The sequence below is a fragment of the Siphateles boraxobius genome, unplaced genomic scaffold, assembly GCF_051911475.1.
Source record: "Siphateles boraxobius isolate OS27281-9 unplaced genomic scaffold, OSU_SipBor_1 130, whole genome shotgun sequence".
In the NCBI taxonomy this organism is placed as follows: Eukaryota; Metazoa; Chordata; class Actinopteri; order Cypriniformes; family Leuciscidae; genus Siphateles; species Siphateles boraxobius.
In genome coordinates, this window is record NW_027508734.1 from 29,686,354 (window position 1) to 29,707,472 (window position 21,119).

At 36.7% G+C, this 21,119-nt stretch overlaps 1 protein-coding gene across 4 annotated transcripts in view; it reads left to right on the forward strand.

Annotated features, from left to right (window-relative positions):
• The window catches only part of esyt2b (extended synaptotagmin-like protein 2b), a 44,048-nt gene that overhangs the window by 2,786 nt on the left and 20,143 nt on the right, over nt 1-21,119 (forward strand). For all 4 annotated transcript variants that reach the window (XR_013203666.1, XM_077229104.1, XM_077229101.1 and 1 more), the window contains exons 2-7: nt 1,782-1,823; nt 3,493-3,627; nt 8,901-8,977; nt 9,065-9,137; nt 11,004-11,093; nt 12,927-12,982. Coding sequence is in view for 3 of the 4 variants with exons in the window: in XM_077229104.1 (XP_077085219.1) it covers nt 1,782-1,823; nt 3,493-3,627; nt 8,901-8,977; nt 9,065-9,137; nt 11,004-11,093; nt 12,927-12,982 (473 nt within the window). In the remaining variant the exon portion in view is untranslated. The remainder of the gene's footprint in view (nt 1-1,781; nt 1,824-3,492; nt 3,628-8,900; nt 8,978-9,064; nt 9,138-11,003; nt 11,094-12,926; nt 12,983-21,119) is intronic.

The window sequence follows — 21,119 nt, forward strand, 5'->3', positions numbered from 1 at the left end:
AAGTGGCAACTATACAATCAACAGTCTCATCTCTAGCCAGATTTTTTTCTCCAATGAATATTCTCACAGATATCTGTCTAGTCATTTATCAGTCTAGTCATTGAGAGATCATGAGTGATCTCTAGTGACCATAGAAACATGGTTACCATGGGAACGTTCCATGTCCTTCCCACATATCATTAATACTAAACAAAATATTCAATATTCAAGCTACACCAACACTGTTTTGATATGAAAATAAATTCAGAGTGAGTGCACTGCAGAAGGAAGTCACACACATCCACTTTGCCTCTTGAGATTACAATGATGTTACTTTTGTAGGACATACAGAAAGAAGTTGGCTTTATAGGGGCAGGTGCCAAAACACAGCCTCTTCTCAGGTAGCCACTGTAAAAAAAAATCTGTGAAATTTACGGTAAAAAACTGGCAGCTGTGGTTGCCAGAAATGTACTGTAAAAAATACGGTGGCAACAATTAGGTTCTACAGATGTAATTTAAATGTACAGTAAAAAAACGTGTTCCATTAATTTATTTTATGTTAATATACCAACATATACTAATATCTGTTTTATACCATTGTAATACACTGACAACCACCAAACATAGGTGGTGATAAGAGTCAGTAAGTCAAGTCGAGTCACCTTCATTTATTTAGTGCTTTTATAGATTGTAACAGAGATTGTTTCAGCTTCACAGCAGCTCTAGAGTAAAGTTATTGTCTAGCATTAAGTTAGTTTTGATTGATTCACTTCCGTTGCAACGATCATTTGTTATTTTAACTTAGGGGCCGCTCACACGACACCGTTCTAACAGAAAACCCTTAATGCGATCCGACCGCTCATTTGCACAAAACAGTCCCTGGTGGCTCGAGAACGCAAACCATGAAATAGGGGTATATGAATATAGTAAGGCTAATGCAGTGTTGTAGTCAGTTATTGAGCACCACAAACAAACAGCAGCCACATTTTACAGTTCTTCTTGAACCTAAACAACGAGCTTATGATGCGTTTATGCTATGTCATAACCGTAATTATGAGATGGCAACCCGTGATTTTCTACCCGGAGCAGTTCACGTCCTCATAGTTGGATTTATGCATTACAATGGCAACAGCTGCAGTCAGCTGGTACAAGTCAGAGCTCTGTAAGTTGTTTACATTCACTATTATTGTAATGTTATGTGCTTTGAGACATGAGCTCATTTAACGCAGTCTCTCATGACGCTTTGCAGACTCTGCTGTGTGTGTTTTGAAGGAGGGGTGGCTTTGGAGACACTCTAAAGGGAGGGTGGGATCTCGTGTTTCAAAGCTCCAAAGTTGCCTACCCTACCTTTAATACTAAAACCTATTTTTGTTGTTTTAAGTTAGGAAATGAAAAACTTGCAATGTTAGTGTGTCATCTGCACACCACCCCGCCCCCTCCCCCCACTGCATGAAACAAATGCTGGATAAGCAAGCATTTTACTCATGCAGGGATTTGACTGCATCACTGATCCCATTGCTGTACATATAGACACGATAATACCACTGAAGTAAAAGAAAAGGAGAGAATACACATACGTCCTACTTTTTTTTGTAGAGAACTGTTCACAGGCTCATTTATTTTTGTCATACATTCTTTATTTTTATTCCATTTATGGACTAAGAGTGTGTGTGTGCGTACGTGCGTGCGTGCGTGTGTGTGTGTGTGATAGCCAGAGAGGTTTCTTCAAAGATTTCAGTGCATTTACAATAGCAGTCTCGTTCCCTCTTATAATAAGATACATTTGTTTATTTTTTTTCCAGGTTCATTATCCAGATGTTGAGAGAGTTGAGTGGCTAAATAAGGTGAGACAGTTATGATATAATAATTCCCTGTCCTTCATCATTTTAATAATCATCATTCACCACTGTACATGTGTCTGCAAACAATAATCTGCAATATGATACTCTCTCTCTCTCTCTCTCTCTCTCTCTCTCTCTCTCTCTCTCTCTCTATCTGGTTTTACACTGGTGGTGATATAATCCAGTTCGCTATGGTCATGTTATATTACACATACATAGCCATACTTTTTCACCCTCTGTGTGTAGCTGTGTATAACCAGTGGCTTTTTAAAATTGTAATTGTACATATACATTCAGTGACTCCCAGTCTTCATAAAACATGCCTGATTTGAATATTTCATTGGCATCTTGCCCAGCAGTGTAATTTATGTACCTGAATGACCTCATGCATCTGCAAAGTATGTCTGCAACATTCAAAATTATGCAAATCTATTTACATGAAACACTGCAGAATCACTCATGTTTTTAAACATGACATAAGTGAGAATGATAAAAACTCTTATTGTACTGTATCATAATAATATTACAACCTAAATAATCATACACATGCATTTTGAAACACATACATGTGATGTATATAAACAAATGTAAAAATATTGTTCTATTCAGTGTCTGACAAAAAAGACACTGAATAGAACAATATTTTTACATTTGTTCAAAGGCTTATAGATGGTATTTCTTTGCTTTCAGACAAGTCATTTGTCTTTCTACATTTAGTTTTTAATAATTCTGTTTGTGCCATCCCAGTATGGTTACCTGTTCTGTTTTCATGGGGAATCGTTTCCAAATACTTTGAATATTTACAGTTAGTCAAGTTATAACATGTCCTCAGGCCTGTTTAAACAAAACCTGTGTACCTTTGTGTGTTTGGCAGCCTTGTCGTGGAAAAAATATATATTTATAAGATATATAATATAATATTTTGTTTTTAATCAAATGTAGTCAGGAGAGTATCAAACAACAGTTAAAGTGGTGGCTAGTGAGTTTTGGGTTGACTTATTTACCATATTCAAGTCAGTAGCAGTAAGGAATGAAGATGCCTTAAGTGCCTCAGTTTTACACATTTGCTGAAAGCAGAAACAATTCAATTCAATTCAATTCAAATTTATTTGTATAGCGCTTTTCACAATACACATTGTCTCAAAGCAGCTTTACAGAAATTGCATTTCGGAAATGTACATAGAAAAATACAGTTAGTTAATCAAGTATTAATTTATGGCATAACATATCGCCGGCTTTGAGTCGTCTCTTCACAGGCGTCGAGTCGTCTCTTCACAGGCGTTGGGGCATCTGAAGTCTCCGTGAGAGGCTGGATACAAACTGGAGCTGACGAACGCTATTTACCTCGGGACTAGCGTCCCGAGATAACAGCAGAAAGGCAGATGGGAAATAATTAGCATAGCTGATGTTCATAATGTTAATGCATTCGAACTGATTCAGCAGTATCAAAGGTTAAGCATTAAGTGAATGCTTGGTTAAAGAGATGCGTCTTTAATCTAGTTTTAAACTGGGACAGCGAGTCTGAGTCTCGTACAATATCAGGAAGGCTATTCCAGAGTTTAGGAGCTAAATGCGAGAACGCCCTACCTCCTTTAGTGGACTTAGATATCCTAGGAATGACCAGAAGCCTCGAATTTAGTGATCTTTAGTAGAAACACTCTTTGCCTTTCAGACAGTGAAACAGATGTGGCCTTATGTGTGTCAGTTTGTGGAGAAGCTGTTTAAAGGAACAATCGAGCCAGCCATCAAAGAAGCCAGTGCCCACCTCAGTACATTCAGCTTCACCAAGATCGATCTCGGAGATAAGGTACCCTTAAGGAACAAAAATATATGGGAATTTACTGCAAAATATAATGCGATATATTACATAATACATTTCCATATATGAGAAACTAGTGCAGTATACTGGCACTGCAATATATGTACTGACAATGTATGGCTATATATTAATAGTTTTCGTCTTTATATTAGCTATATATTAATAGCTATTTTTATTTGTCTTCATTTATACATATTTTATATGTATTCATTTAATACATATAAAATATTTATAAATGAAGACAAAAATGGCATTACATGTAATATTCACAAAGTTTTATCCTTTATTGTGTACATATATTGCACATACTTGTTCCCATAAATGTGAATGTAAGTTCACACGTATATTTACAGTACGCACACATTCACGGAATGAGTTACAACAGATTTCTAGTTCCCAGCTTGCTTTGCTTCTGACAGTTAAAGGAGAGAAAATGTTAAAATTAAGTGTTATTTAATGTGTTTTGCTCAATATTAATATAAGGGAGTGAGATCTGTTAGTGTTTAATGTTCTATTATTTATGTCTGAGTTTTTGGGGCTACCATTGTGCTGAAGAGTATAGAGCCTGTGGTGAGGCTGACGATTGGCTGAATACCATAAAGACTAATATATATATATATATATATATATATATATATATATATATATATATATATATATATATAAATATAAGATATATTGTGTTTATCTGTATATGTGTATATGCTGCATGAGTAAATATATCTGCATTATATTACACATCCAGTACCATATTGATCTAATATTAATCAATATATTATGAAGTGTATTACTGAAAATAAAATTACATCAATTATGATATATTAGTAAATATATTGTCACATATTTTTCACTATATGAAAAGTGGCAATTCCTTATGTATTATTTAATATATTGTAATATATTAACACAATATATTATTCTGTATATTTTCAAATATACTGTTAAACCATTTAATGTGTTGATCATTCATAAATGGGAAATATATTTTCTATTCATAACGGTATGTACGCTCTGAGGGTTCTCAGGGCCTATGAACATTCATCTCTCACAGAGGCCATCCTATTAGAGAACATGTAAATGTCTGTTCATGATGTTTAATATGACAGCAGTCAAGCTTTGACCCAAGCTTCTTTTTTTAGAGCTTTGACCCAATATGACCTACACTTTATACACAACACATCACATACTCTCTTTTTTGGCTCCTTTCTCTCTGAATTAGCCTGTCATTTAACATACCCTGGTATTTAACCCCTCTGTGTGACAGACATGAGACAGACGTCATGAGTCTGGCTCTAATCCTGGCTGCGTCCGAAAGCATATAAATGCTTCCTTCGGAGGACGCATTCCAAGGTAGGAAGGCATCAAGGCATGTCCGAATCCAATGTTAGCTTGACTTCCAGTTTCCTGAGATACCTTCTTCTGTTCAAATCAATTTTTGAAGGCAGCATAAATATAGTATCCTTCGCTGCCTTTAATATCTCACAATCCTGTGGTTTCCATTATTTGACAGTTGAGCTAAAAATTAAAGATGGTGTCTGAAAGTTGCAATTGGTGGTCAGTTTGTGTGTAAATGTTTTACATTTTTGATGTAATTTCTAACAATAAATTACTATTACAGTAATTAAATATTCGCTTAGTTATCACCAAAGCTCGTTCTATTTTGCTGTAGATCATTAAACCGCTACGCTGCCTCAAAATCCGTTTCATGAGCTACCTTCGTGCGCTAACATTGCCTGCATAGTCACTGCCTGATAAAGCAGGGAGGCAAAAAGTCAGCTGCCTAAGTTTTCGGACGCAGCCACAGTCTCTGCCCCCTCTTCCCATTATTTCCCTTGCTGTCACCACTATTAATTATTAATAAAAAAAATAATTAAAAAAGAAACCAGTAGACTCAGCCTAGCCCATTCACGCCTAGCATGCGTACACTGCTCGTGTATTATTTAAAAAATATTGTCACTTATTGTCAATGTGTTCATCTCAACCTCAATCAAGTTTATAGCCATACAAATATTTTAGCTTTATATTTTTATACTGTGTACAATATATTCAAATATTTTAAGGTACAATGGAAGTACAGAATGGCATGTTGTTGTACTCCATCACAGAAGGTTTTATTATCTCTAACTTTCAAAGACCAATAATTAGATTCCGTCTTCTTATCTTAGGTTAACTGCACATCAGAAGTGTTAACTTTTATCTAACATGATTTTGTAGATATGTATTGCGTTTTTTTTTATTCATCATTTTTTCAAATTTTGTCATGCCTTTAGTCAGGAAAATGGCCAGCTACCCAATCGTAGCCAATCACATTGTGCTGGTGTTTTTGTGTGAACACCTGGGGCCTGATGTATAAACGTTGGTTATGCACAAAATGGGCATAAATATGTGTGTATGCAATTTTCCATGCACATATCAGGAATTATGATAAAAAATAAACTAGGCATAAATATGTGCGCACCGTACGGACACTCAAGACCTTGGATTGAGCGAAGTAATGAATTAAACAGAATGATTTAAAAACTCAGATTTTTTATATACACACTATACACAGATTAAATATTCCACTCTCATTAATGGAGTTAAGCACTCTAATTACATGAACTCATACAGTGAGGATTGCTTGCTGCATGATAATTCCGCTTTAAATTGTGTTCTAAATAGCAGAACTCATGTTTTGAGAAAATATTTTCAGCCGAATAAGGATCAATGATGCGCACTGATGCGCTCAGTAATAGAACGGTCCATTTATCGATTTGACTTGGTCTGGTAGGGTTGGGCGGTATTACGGTAATATCGTATACCGCGGGGTCAACGGTATCAATAGAAACGGTATCAGTTTCAATACCGTCATTACCGGCACTTATATATAATATATAAATATAATTTATTCAATGCCTAAAAATGCTTATGTCGTTGTCATCAAGTGACAGTGTGGAGGAGAAAGAGAGAGAGAGAGAGAAGGGAGAGGCGGTAAATACTGACGAGGCAATTTGTAAATGTTGCAATAAAAAAGGTGACCGCGAGAGATGGAAACACCTCTAACCTAATGTCGCATCTCCGAAACAACCACCCACTCACTGCTGCGAGGATGCATTTTGCCCCGAGTTCATTAAATAAGCTCATTAGTTTATATTTGTTAAAATATTATAATGTTATTTTTTTCACGTTGATAATGAAAACTGAACAGCACGAGTAAGATGGGATGCATCGGGAGTCAGACATTGACCACTTAATTAAGTTTCATTTTGTAAAAGACCTTTCTTTAAAGTGAATTTCGTTTTGTATAAATTGTATCTTCATTTTAATAATTTTTTTATCAACCAATTGCCTGGATTTAATAAATAACAATTAAATATAGCAGACAACATAATCATGACATGATCGTGGGCTGGCGCTCCGCGGTCACTTGAATTGAAATCTCATCATAAATTAACCGAAACTCAGTGTATGTCTCACAGACATGACACACAGGTCTATATCTAAATAAAGCTTGAAATTTCATTAAACGAAACAATTCAAAACGAAAAGAAATTGGCCACTCGCTGATTATTTAATCCATGATGTGCATTTCTCTCTATGCGCGTTCATACGGAAATGGCGATCATCAAATTAAACGAAACTATTCAAAACGAAAAGAAATAGGCTAGCCTACTCTCTGATTATGTAATCCATGATGTGCATTTTTTTTTTTTTTTTGCCCGATCTGGTATTCAGTTTCTGAACGGTGTAGGCACAAGCCAACAGTTTGGTGACGCTGTCTGAGCCTTATGTCATAATTTTTAATTAGTCACGGTAATACCATATACCCCGGTAAAATAGGGAGGAGGTTTGACGGTATCAAAATTTGGATACCGCCCAAGCCTAGGTGACACAGTACTGTACAACCTGTGTAGCATGCAAGTGCTGTTGGTGTCGTGTGCAGACAGACAGTAGCCTAATGATAAGCCCTTTCATGGTCTTTCCAACACTCTGAAAAATACCAATGTATTTGAAGGAGTTTGAAGGAAATGGTGAGATATGCACGTTTTATTTTTAAAATGTTTAGTCAGTGAGGCCGACACTTATTTACACTGCAAAAATAAGGCCTATCTGTTTCCATTAAAACATATATAAACATCCTAATATATATGTTTACCTTGTAGGCAAAATTGCATAAATTTGATGCGTTTAAAACTAATACTAAGAAAATAACTCTTCTCTGAAAACTTTATTTTATACAATTTTATTTATTTATTGTAAAACAAGACAAGGATAGTGAATGATTTTTTGCAACTTAATGTGACAGCACAAATGGCATTTATAGTCATATTTTCCAAATGTCTTGTATCATTAAACATGGTATCACGTGGATGGGAATATTCATATGAAAATTATATGCAGATGAGGATATGCATAGTAAAACTTGGCGTTGTATGCTCCATTTATGGTTATTTCGGGGAGGAGACGAAGTGGATAAAGAGATGCATGTATGCACAATCTCTTTATTGACTACGTTTTAAAAATGGAATTTTGCACAGGTACGCATGGTTTTATAAATCTGAAAATTTGACACTTATGCATACGCACACTTTTAGGATGAAATCTATGGAAAGTTTTATACACGAGGCCCCAGGCTACGCAGTGGACAGCCTTTCTGCTCTTAAAGTCTTTGTAAGAAGAGACTGTGCTTTAGCAGACCACTGCTATAAGAAACGGTACACACTTCACACAACTGTGTAAATATAACTAAGCATTAATTCAAAAGGCACCTTCTATCATTTAATTATGAAAATCATGTATTTGGCTTCTGCAGCAGTTCACAATGGGTTTTGATGCTATTATACCCTATGAGGGTATGAAACAGGCATGCATGGTGTTGGCTTTTATTCAGCAAGTCAAATATATACACACATTGTTCACATCATTTTTTCTGAGAGAATGTATAAATAAGTGAATTGAAAGCCAATACGGTATCATTTCTGATATTATTCTGTTAATAATAGATTGATCTATTTAGTCTGAACTATGTTTCATTTTAAAGACTGTATGTCATGTTATTTTGGTATAAGACCATCTTGTATATTTTATTGAAGACAAGACATGGCTTAACTACTTGCATTAAAAAGCTTCATATTGCATCAGGAGTAGGAAGGTTGACGTAAGAAATTTAAACCTTTTGGAAAAGCTGACCAGCTGTCAGATGGAAATAGTTCAAGTTGTCAGGGCTCTGTGGAGGAATGCATGCGGTTAAAGAAATGGATCTGTGCTCATCTCTGTCACAGCCTCTCAGGATCAACGGGGTCAAAGTTTACTCTGAGAACGTGGACAAACGTCAGATCATCTTGGACCTTCAGATCAGGTGACATCACTTTGATAAGCCTTTCTGACATCTTTTGATCATCCCGGTTGTGCCACGTTTTTTTATTATTTGTCCGTTCTCTTACAGCTACGTTGGAAATACTGAAATCGATGTGGATATCAAAAGGTACTACTGTAGAGCAGGGATCAAAAGTATACAGGTATATTGTTATATTTTCTCATAAAACATTTAAGAGTGACATTCTCTTCTCTTGTGCCGCATAAAGCAGTAGGATTGCATTTTCCACTATTATTTATACACAACAGATATACATCAGCTCTGTTATGGCATCTTCCATTGAGTTTGACCCAATGGATTATGCTAGCCAAGGCCAGAGAATTAACTTGTTGGATAACTTGTTTCATGGAAGGAATTCCGTGAACTGAACGGAGCCTATTTTTACAGAAAGGGTGTGTGTATTTATAGGAAGGTGTGTAACCAAATACTGAAATGCCCTTGTACTGTTTGTAATGCAGGATCAGATATATACACGCATGCTTACACAATGACAGTTTAATGGAACTATTTCATTCTCACGCATTACACGTAGTAAGGCAATCTCTTTGAGTGTCAGCATGCTGTGTCTATGTATGATGGGTTTTTTCTCTCTCTGTACAAGGTCTAAAATACCTAGAGAGAGATATCTGTTAGCATTCCCATTCATGTCTATGATAGTTCTGAAGTATGAGACCTGGAGGCTGCCATCTTTACTTCATGGACACTCAAACAATTAAGACAAAAAATTTAGATATAATTTAAAAAAATAACAGTCTATTTCTTGGTTTTAAGAGCACTCATACAGTAAACAGTACAGTACAGTACAGTCACTGGTAAAAGATGTACAATCATTTTAATGAAAAATGTTGTTACAAGGTGTCATGAAATTGGTGGAATATGTGTATTCAAATTGTGTATTCAAATTATTGTGTAAGTTTATACGTTTATTTATACAGCACCTTTCATATGCAATGGTAATTCTAAGTGGTTTACATATGAGTGATTAAAAATAATCATAAACAGTACACAAGTAATAAACAATATAAAAAAAAATAAAAATAAAAATTATTAAAAATAAGCTATAAAAAAAGAGTAGGACAATAAAACAAATAAGAAAAAATATAAAATTTCTGTACACAAAATATTGAACAGTTTTACAGTTCTGACATTTGGGATTATTGTTTGCTTATTGTCAGTTCTTTTTCACTGATTATTATAACCATCTAGTGAGATTTTCACAGTGTTATAATGCTATGACACACTAAAGCCACTAATAAGTCAGAAAAAGCCCTTGTGTGCATTGTGTACATTGTACATTGACTGATATAACATCTTCATGTTATGATTCCATAAAGACTGGTTGAGGAAGGACATTCCCTTGAGTTATTTGTTCTCATTAGCAGCTCTTTGGCAATAAATTATTGTTCAAAACAGAAGCTCAAAATGAAGGTTGTAAAGGTAAATGTCTTATAGTATATCACCGAGCATGTGCAGCGCTGTCAATAGCAAAATAAATAAATGGATCAGTATCGAGATCCTGAAACATTTATCATCAGCGTTAGGCGCTTGATGGTTATTTTGACAGTGCTGCTCTCTCACTGCAAAAATTATTCTCTTTTTTGTTATTTTCCAGAAAAGTTATTTATTCTTAGAACAAGATAGGTTTACACGAGAAACAATTTTGCATTAGCCATTAAAACTTGATGTCTTGTTTACTGAAAAATAAGACAAAAATATTTATTAAGAAAATGAAGTCTTGTCATTCCATGTGAGGATTCCAAGGCTGATTGTGATAAAGTAATGACATTGGCTTGTTGTTCTTAATTAAAGCAGCAATGCTTTTATTAATATATTCTGATGAATTCAAGATATTTCTCAATTGTTGCCTCAAGAGGAGTAGGATACACACAAACCTGGATACACACAAACCTCTAGCGAGAATCTTTACCAGTCTCTCTCTCTCTCTCTCTCTCTCTCTCTCTCTCTCTCTCTCTCTCTCTCTCATGTACATGGCCTGATGTATGAATAGCTACATGGAGTTCTTCGTGTGATTCTTGAACCACTTTTGGGGAATATGCCACTGGTTGGTGCTCTGTCCCTGTTCTTCCTCAAGAAACCAGTGAGTTTACAAACTTAAACAATTCTATTCCCTTTTTTGCTATATTTTCTGCCTGTTGTCCTGACTTGTGTTCAACTTGTATTTGAAATAATGTGTGCATTTTTCCAAAGAAATCTATTTTACCATCGCAAACAAATGAGCTGTCATTTGAGTTGCTGTTGTTTGCAGTTATTTAGCTCTAGAAATAATATTGATTACATTTATATCTTTAGCAGATGCTCTCTGATAGAAACTTACAGTAACGTGCATGCGTGATCCAACCCAATTGTTTGTGATTTTGTTTGCAAGCTCAAGGTGATACTCGAGGTTTCTACTGTACATACAAAATCATGAGTGAGTGTTAGAAAGGATGCATCTCAAGGAAGGAGGGTCTTCAGGATGTCTTATGAGAAAACTACCAGATAAGGTTGTGAATGCTGAAAGAAGAGAAGGCACATGATCAGAAGTCAATGCTGACTTGGTCTTGTTAAAAAAGCAGGAAATATTTTCACTTTGTTTTCAAAGTGTATCATAGAGTCAGATAAGGTAATGTAGAAGACTGAAAAGGTCAGCAGCAAGTAGCTTTTTATCTGTCAAAGGGCAGCTGAATGACTTTGAGACATTTACAGATGTAGGAATACTTGGTGGATGGGAATGAGTCAAGAACTTAAGAGGTGTTTCTGTGGAACACAAAAGATATATTGAAGAACAAAACACCGGAGCGCAAATGACAATACAAAAACATTTCTCAAAATGTCTTATTTTATGTTTTAAAAAAAAGTCAGTAATACAGATTTGGAACGATGATGACAGAAATTCCATATGAACTATTACTTTAATGTGCCTATAAAACCACACAGATCTATTGCTTTAAAGATTGTCCTCACCTTCCATGTCTTTTCCCACACAGTCGATGCATTTTAATGGCCTGAGGATTATTTATGATTTTTAGACACATTTGACATGTGGTGAGCTAGTGGAGGGTATCTTCTCAATCACTTCAGAGGATTCAGTGGCAACAACATGTACAAACTTATTGGGAGTGCAACTGATACTCATTTGCTGTATGGTTATAAGAAAAAGAGAAAGTTCCTAAAGACATTTTCTCTTGCAGAACTGCATGATTGAGACTATTTAAAACTTTGGATTTCTAACCAGCATTGTTTTTTTAACCAGCATAAAATGATCTCAACAGCTGTACCACGTGTGTAGCAGTGGCAGACAGTCAGCGACACAGTCGGCACTGACCCAGATTCTACTGTCTGTCAGTACCAGATTAGTAGCAGTGCTAATTTCATAGCAGGTCATCATAGCTCAGCCTGATTCTAGCTCAAATTCTGCTGCTGTTTTTGAACGAAGGCTTGAATAAGGCAGGTGTAGGAAAACTGTATGGTTTTGAGTGCTGTGTGAAGTATCCTGTGGTCTGACTGTAGTTTTTGATGCACTGCAGAGGTTGCTTCTCTTTAGATATTCCTCTGCAGTGTGGGCGACACTGAAACATCTTGCATCTGCCCCCATTTTAATGGATGGCGTCTATTTCTTTACTTATTTTCCTTCCTTCCTTCCTTTCTTGCTATTTTTTTATGCTGACACAGATTGTTCTCATCACAGTAACTAATAGTAGATACATACTGTAGTGTTGTTATTTATGAGCTGGCTTCACAGTGGGGCTTGACATCCATGGTGATATTAAATTACTGCCCCAGGGATGTTCAGAGGGTTTTTTTGTTGTCTTTTTGTGCTATTTGTCCTTGTTTTTCTTCTCTGAACAGATATAACTGTATTTTCTCTACGTTAGCAGTGTGATCTGTTAAGTTACCTATGCCCCCTCCTCTCTCCTCTCCTCTCATTCAGCTGCTGGACATAAACTGGACAGGCCTCACAAACATTTTGGACATTCCAGGGCTTAAGTAAGTTAAAATTTTCCTCATACAATGGATTATATCTCTACTTACTAAAACAACAGTCTTATTTAACCTGTTATTTTTATTTTCATGTTGGTCAGGCTTCTGGTTCTGTTTTATTTGGATTTAATGGCCTCTTCTAAAACGCAGAGTCTAGACCTCTTGTTTATTTTTTCTTTATTTAGTTGTACTTTATTGTAGGCCTATACCCCATTTATTGTAGATAGTTGAAAGAGCATTTGTAGAGCATTATTAGTACATAATCAGTGTAAGACATCCTTCTTTCTCTCTAATGTATGTTGACTTTAATTAAATATAATCTTTTATGCATATTATATTTGGACTGTCTCACTATTGACTACTGTCAAGTTTACATTTTTTTCCACTTCTCCGAAACGACTTATACTACCAGTCTGACATACTTTACTGAATTCATGTTTCACACATAAAGGTTAATGCTTAAATATATGAAATTTGTTTAAATTATTATATTAGTTGATTAGTTTAAAACCTTTTTAACTTTTAAAAAGCTGCATTTTTGATTCTGTTTAAACCTGGTTTATTCATTTCAAATTCAGCAGATATTTAATCAGCGTTGACTGGATAACATGGAAAGTCTGCTTCAAATTGTACAGAGAGTGCATTTTCCTAACCTCAGTAAAGCTGTTCTTGGGCTACCTCAATAATTATTTATATATTAAATAATGTTTACTCTATTGCCCTGCAAAACATACACAATTAAATTACAGTAATTACATTTATGCATTATGCACATAGAATCAGAGTACCCATTTTTCCATTATGTGTTCCCAAGGAATTATTTAGACACAAAAAACAAATGTTTTCAAATTGCCTCTAAATGTCCACTGTAATGCCAGATTATAGAGATCCTTAATGTATTGGTGTAACATACTCTCTGAAGTAAAAAATGCAGTAGATTCATGAGTGTTGCACCTCAGGATGTGCTCATCATGCACACACACACACACACACGCACACGCACGCACGCACGCACGCACGCACGCACGCACGCACGCACGCACACACACACACACACACACACACACACACACACACACACACACACACACACACACACACACACACACACACACACACACACACACACACACACACAGCTTAAATCTGTATGTATTTATTTTGCTGATTGTTTTGTGTATCATGTTTTTGGAAAACTGAATAATTGCACTAGTTGAGGCTGTTTGGTAGGTTGATCTTCTAATAATCCTTATTGCAAGGAAATTAGCAACATTAGGCTGTGGTCATTAGCACTGCAGCATTGAGAGTCCTTGTTCTTAGGCTATTAAAGTTTATTGGTGCTGCTTTGTATCTTCACTGAACAAAGGAAGTGCTGCTTCCATGTCAGCCATGCTCCTTGCATCATATAGCTAATGTAAGACTGAAGAAAAGCACACTGAGGTGATATCTGTCAGTCCAGGCAACCATAATACCCTAATGCAGTGTAATTCTGTGCTGTATATCTGTAGTGTCACACTGTTTAGGACTGTTGAGTGATTGTTGTAGTCTCAGAGAAAGCAATGCTTGCATTATGAAGATGTTTGGGGAACTGATCTGCTTGGCAAGCAAATCAATATGAGAGTTATGATCATCATTCTTGCTCTCATTTTTTATGGTGTTTATTATTTCTGTTCAGCGTATTGTGTTACCCGGTGGATGTTTATGTTCTTTTATTACAGAGGAAGTAATTCACAATAAATCTGCGTTTTACCACAGCACTCTAAAATTTGAGAGATTAAATGTCAAGTGTTGCTGAGTAGAGAGATGAGAAAGTATTTTGGACAGAAATGGGGAATAACAGATTGGAGGGGAATGTACAGGTGTAATGAATTGCACAAAATAGGTTTTGGTAAATGTAGAGAAAGGGTTTGATGAGTGAGATAAGTTGAAGTGCATATAGCAGATGAAGGTTTTAATCAGGTAAAGGGGAGAGATGTGTTTAAAACTAATTGATTTCATTTTACTTTCCATAGCTTTTATCTTCATGAAATTTACTTTTGCATTGCGCATCCCCCATACAAAGCTCTTAATGGATTTGTCTAAGCGCCATGGGGTTTAGGGACACCTTTAAGAAGGCTTTTATTTACTTGGACATAATTGAAAGTAGTTAAGCTTAACTGCTTAAGTTTGATGTTAATATGTGGAACAAGCCTTGAATTTTCTGTGATGGATTCATAGTTTGCAACTCGCATCTCCATAATTCTGGGTCTGTATTTGGTTTTTTTGTTGAGGGTCGCGTTTCCTTTCCATGTAGATGAGCTGAGTTCCAGGGAACTGATCAAATTTACCACTTATGCCCTACAATGCACACAAGGGTTAATTTCTTGTTTTGTTTTAGTTTTTTACATTTAAATGCCCAGCCCAGCTGTTGAACCTGTTCTGTTGCAGTGTAAAATCATTCAAAATGCAAAGCAAATGTTTTCGACATAAAAGTACAGTGTATGCATCTAAATTAGCCATAAGTGTTTTTTATTTTAAGTCTCATTCATTTCTTCAAATGACATTGTTTGTAATGCTAAGATATCCTGATGTTTTTCTTCATAGCTTTTTCAGTGGCTTTTATGCTTTTGAGTATTGACCTGCACATTGCCATATGTGGATAATGATATTAATATTAAATGAATGATGAAATTATATTATAGTAATAAACTGAATGTAATATACACTGTAAAAGCAAACCTATAGAATCTACTCAATAAAACTGAGGTAACAATTTGCACTCAGTTTATTTGCGCACATCCAGAAAATTTTAGGCAATTATTAATTATAAACAAAGTAGGCACACTGCCACTTCCAAGGAATCAATTTATCGACCCATATGAAAATAAAGTAAACAAAAAAAAAATAGTAACCAACATTGACAAAAAAAGTTGAGAATAAAGAAATAACTTTGTTATGTTGGTTACTATTTTGTATTTTTCTGTTTACTTTATTTTCATATATGGGGTGCTATTTTGTATTTTTTCTCATGTTGATATAAGTTGGACCTTGCTGTGTACTTGTTTTTAAGCCTGTCGAAGACCTTCAGGTCGAAACGTTGTACAGTTCAATAAATTGATTCTTTGGAAGCAGCAGTGGCAGTGTTTCTTTCTTTTAAATAAACACTTCCTCAATTTAACAGCTATGACACATTAGCACATTTCTTTTTAATTTAAGTATTAAATTAATTGATACTAATTGATACTATTTGATATTATTCAGAATAATGGGAAACACAAAAACTCTTTTAATAATCAAACATAACTGAACATAAACACTAACAGTTTTTTTTTCCTTTACTCAAAAACGCCTGAAATAACACTTAATTATTTTAGCATTTACTCTTCTGATCCAGCCCTATACAAAACAAGCTGGGAACTATAAATCCACTGCCCAGTTAAGTAAACTTAATTTTTGCATATTTAAGTAGATTAGACACTATTAAATTAAGTACACCACTCTTTACAATACCAACTAGTACACCACTCTTTACAAGACCAACTAGTACTATCAATAATATAGACTTCTTTAGACTACATTTTGAGTAGAGTTGAGGTTTTAGCAAATTAGCTTAAAAGGAAAAGATGCAGAGGAAGGAGAGGTGGCATTAGATGTAAAAGAAAAACCTCCCCCAGTTGCGCAGCCCACTAGTCCACTCTTTTTACCTCACAATCCAACTTTAGAGGTTCGGTTGAAAGAATTAGAGTTGGAAGTAAGACAACAAGAGCATCAAAATAAGCTGCTATGTTTAAGGGAGCTAGAAAAAACAGGGATTCTCCGCCTCATATACCATTTTCCGTGGTTGTTATTTGTGCCCTGTTTACAAAATATGCTATTGTTGATCTCTGCACTTCATAAAAGTGCACTGTGGATTGATGCTCTAATGTAATCTCTTTGTATCACTGCAACGACAATAAATTATTATTATTATTATTATTATTTGATATTCGTGAGCCTCACGGCAAAGTTGCACTTATGCAATCTCCAGGATTATCCTCTTTCGCTCGGGGTGCCTGCCACTTCAAATCCAGCAGCACCTGTGGCAGACTCGATTGCAGATCTGGTTTTCGATGTGGGGAACCATGTTAAATTGGTCCCACCTTTCAGAGAGGCTGAAGTAAACTCCTTTTTTACTGCATTTGAACTGGTGGCTGCGGCCCATCAGTGGCCAAAAGAAATGTGGGCTCTTTTTTACAGTGTAAATTAGTCGGAAAAGCTCAAGAGGTTTGTGCATCACTGCACACCGATGCTAGTTTGGATTATGATGTGGTAAAGACGGCTGTGTTGCGTGCATATGAGCAAGTCCCAGAGGCGTAGCCTACAGACAAAAATTCTGACATAAGCAGTCACGTAAACATTTGTTGAATTTTCAAGGGAAAAACAGGTTTTATTTGACAAGTGATGTGCTGCATGCAAAGTGACTACGTTCCAACAACTCCGTGAACTAATGTTGCTAGAAGATTTCAAGGGTTGCCATCCTGATAATCTTGTTATTCATTTAAATGAGCAGAAGGTATCTTCACCCGCAGAAGCCGCTATTCTTGCTGATGAGTTTGTGTTAACTCATAGAGTGTTTTTTTCCCCATGCTGTTCGGCACGAGAAAGTTGTGATCTGTCATGCTGCAGTGCAGGGGAAAGATGTTGCCGTTGTTGATGCTGTTAAAGCTGTACGTGGGGGAGCACAGGGCGGCCAGTTCGTGTGGTACAAAAAAAAAGAGTGTGTTTTTTTGCACCGGTCTCGTATCTCTCACGGAGGAGCGGAAGCATAAAAGGAGGAGCGACGACAGTGAAGAGCGAGAGAGGAACAGGCCTGGATTTTATTTGATGTTTTGTATGCGTTTGTACGCATTTATTTATGAAAGTCTTTAAATGTTTGCCGGTTCCCGCTTCCTACTTCCCATAACATCTTACCTTGCCTTACACTGGTGCAAAACCCGGGAGGAAGGAGGAACATGCTGTCGGAGAGCCCTCGCTGCTGAGGGGGATCGCGGTACTGAGGAGGTCGGGCAGCACGAAGGAGCGATGACCGCCGTTTGATTGGTTGAATTCTTATTTATCTTATTGCCATGGCAAATATAATTTGTCTTCCTGTACAGTACGTCCAGGACTGCTCGCCTCTGTGTGTGTCTTAAGTAGTGATGTGTCCTCCCGTATCGAGGCTTCGAAGCGTGTGTCAAGTAATCCGGGATGATTTCTGTGAAGCGCGTATCGAGGCTTGTGTCGGTAACGTATGTGGTGACGTTTGAAGCCTCGCGAGCCGCCTGTACCACGTGAATGCTTCAGGAAGTGGTTCGTGGTTTGGCGGTCTATTTGAAATATAAGGGCCAGCAAAATGCAATGGATTCCCCCTCACATTTTGTGGACTTGGGACTTTGCGAGTTTATTAGCGATCTATTCAAGCTTCTTTTTTTGCGATGGAACCATGCGATGTCATTATAATCACACTGCACGTTTTACATTTATTGTCCACTTGATGGCACAATAGAGCAAATGAAGCACCATGAAGCTTCGGCACATGAGTGAACCAATTGGATGGAACGCTTCAATGCTTTATGAAGCTTCATCTCACCATCACTAGTCTTAAGATGACTTTAAACCCAGGTGGCACTGCCAGAACTATTGTCACGGGTATGGTACGGGCTGAAGAAGACTCAGAGTCAAAGAGGCTCCAATACATACTTATACTATAACTCAAACTGGTTGGGGCAGGCAAACGGGCAGAGGGTACACACACAAGGTAACAACCACAATATACATAGACGAGAACCGACAAGGGCTGACTGAACAAAAGCAAACTAAATACAACCAAAAATCAACAATAACGAGGTGAAAACAGGTGACACTGATGATGAAGACGATGAACAGGTGTGTAGCCTAATTGAGGGAGTGAGTTCAGGTGTGGAGACAAGGAGGATTCTGGGAAGTGTAGTGCAGACGAAAACAGAGTGGTGCAGACGATGACTGTGACAACTACAGCAGAGATATCTTCTTTTAAAAATCAGGAAGTTTAATAAAACCTAAGAAAACGACTCGAATGGGACTACAACGAGATACTTCTCGGGTTTTATATGTAACTAACCCATAATCAACCCTCCCTCCGGAATATGCAAAAAAGGGGGTCTGGCCATATTTCTGCGGCTTTGTCGAAGAGGAAGAGTTATAGTGGAGAGCAGTAGCCATGTCGTCGAAAGTGTCTTATTTTCACCCAGCTGTCAGGTCTTCTGTGTTCGGGCTTCCTACGGACCCTGTAGTTCGTCAACAATGGCTACAATTTATGTTTGATTATGTTCCAGAAAATTACAATCGTAATTTAGCTCTCTGTGCTGCGTATTTTACGGAAGACAGCTTCCAGAATCTCCACAAATTCAATCCCGGATTCAACAACAAACTGTTACTAAAGCATGAAGCAGATCCAACTTTAAAACCAGAGGCAGCAGTTGTTGGGCCACAACCTGTAAGGAAGACTTAATCATTTTAAATGTATTTGCATGTATAATTTTAGACGTAATGTTTTAGTTTTTATCAAGGACGTAAACAAATGCCAGCACTGGCTTTAGTAGCCATTAGTTATGCTATTTAAATTTTTTTATATGTTTATTACAAACATTTCGGACCTGAATTTGTAATTATGTACTAATTTTGTAAATGTATTTTCCATGTTTACTTCATGACGTAATTGTTCGATTTGATCAAGAACGTAAACAACGCTGTTTGTTTATAGTAGCCAGTTAGTTCGATGCTATTTTGTGTGTATAAAGTTAAAGCATTGGTCAGGTTGGTCAGGTCCCCTGACATGAAATTTGCACTTTCTGTGTTTTTTAACATTAATATTAGTTCCCCTAGCCTGTATTTGGTCCCCTCGTGTCTAGAAATTTCAGTCGGTGTAAACCGAGTTTTGGAGATTTTTGAATCGTTCTCTGCCTGTGAGAAAATGAGATCTCATTTGGGCTGGTCTTGAGTCTCCCCTATATGACGTCATATAGGGGAAAGGTTACCCCTCCCCTCTCTACTTTGCCCGCCCAGAGAATTTGACCCGCCCATGAGAAAATGAGCTAGGAAGTACGAACGCGCGCGCGCGATCTTAGTTTATCCTCGAGAGATCATGGCGTGTGACCGATCGAAGCACAAAAGTTGAATAGAGAGATAATGGCTTGCAAAACAAGCGAAGCATGGCAGTTGATCAGTGTTCGGATGTACAAATGAACACAAAAGTATTTTTTGTTCCTTCATCCGAGCCTCTGAAGAAACAATGGGTTCATTTTATTTTCTCTGGAAATGCGCCGATACAACTTCCCAAAGTTTTGGATGGTCCAAACATTTCACCGACGACTGTTTCCTCAACTTGGGCCAATACAGAGCTGGCCTCGATGAACGTCTGAAAATAAATCGATCGAGCTACCAAGCAACAATTCCAAGTTCAAGTTCAGAAAGGTAATCTTTCTCTCAAAATCGTTCAATACTGGTAATGCATCAGTAAGTCAAGCCAGTGACTAAAATATCACCTTCACATCGTTTCTTTTAGTAGGATAAAAATAATCTTATTTAAATTGTGAACAAATTATTTACAGAAATCGATCAAAGAACAATTTTTCACACAGCGCGAGTTTATATGGACAACTCGTTATGAAATCAATGACGCACGTGACTGCACAACGAAGCTCTTACTGTATGTACATCATCGTGTTTGCATTGGTGAAAGCATTAGAGAGAGTGCAGAAACTGCGTTGCAATGATAAGATCTTCAGTCTCGCGATCTTCAGACTGTCATCTGCTTGCTCAATGCTCATCACAGCAACATTTTATGTGATGGGAATAGATCTAAATACTTTAAAAACTTCTCACGATTCGTTAATCTCGATAGCTGTATTAGTAAAAACGTATAATAGCAGTAGTAAAGGTATTCGAGAGAATTTCACATGTAGCTATTTCATATGCACGCATGTAGCCAATCACAGCAGTGGCCGCGTTTACACTGAATCCCACAGCAGACACGCCCCTTCAAACAGAGTGTTCAAATCAGAGGCTAAAATCAGGCTAGGAAAATGCCTTTTATTTCTAAATTATGACTATTTTTGATCTAAAAAACATACTAACATTATAAGGGCAACCCAGGAAACATTATAAA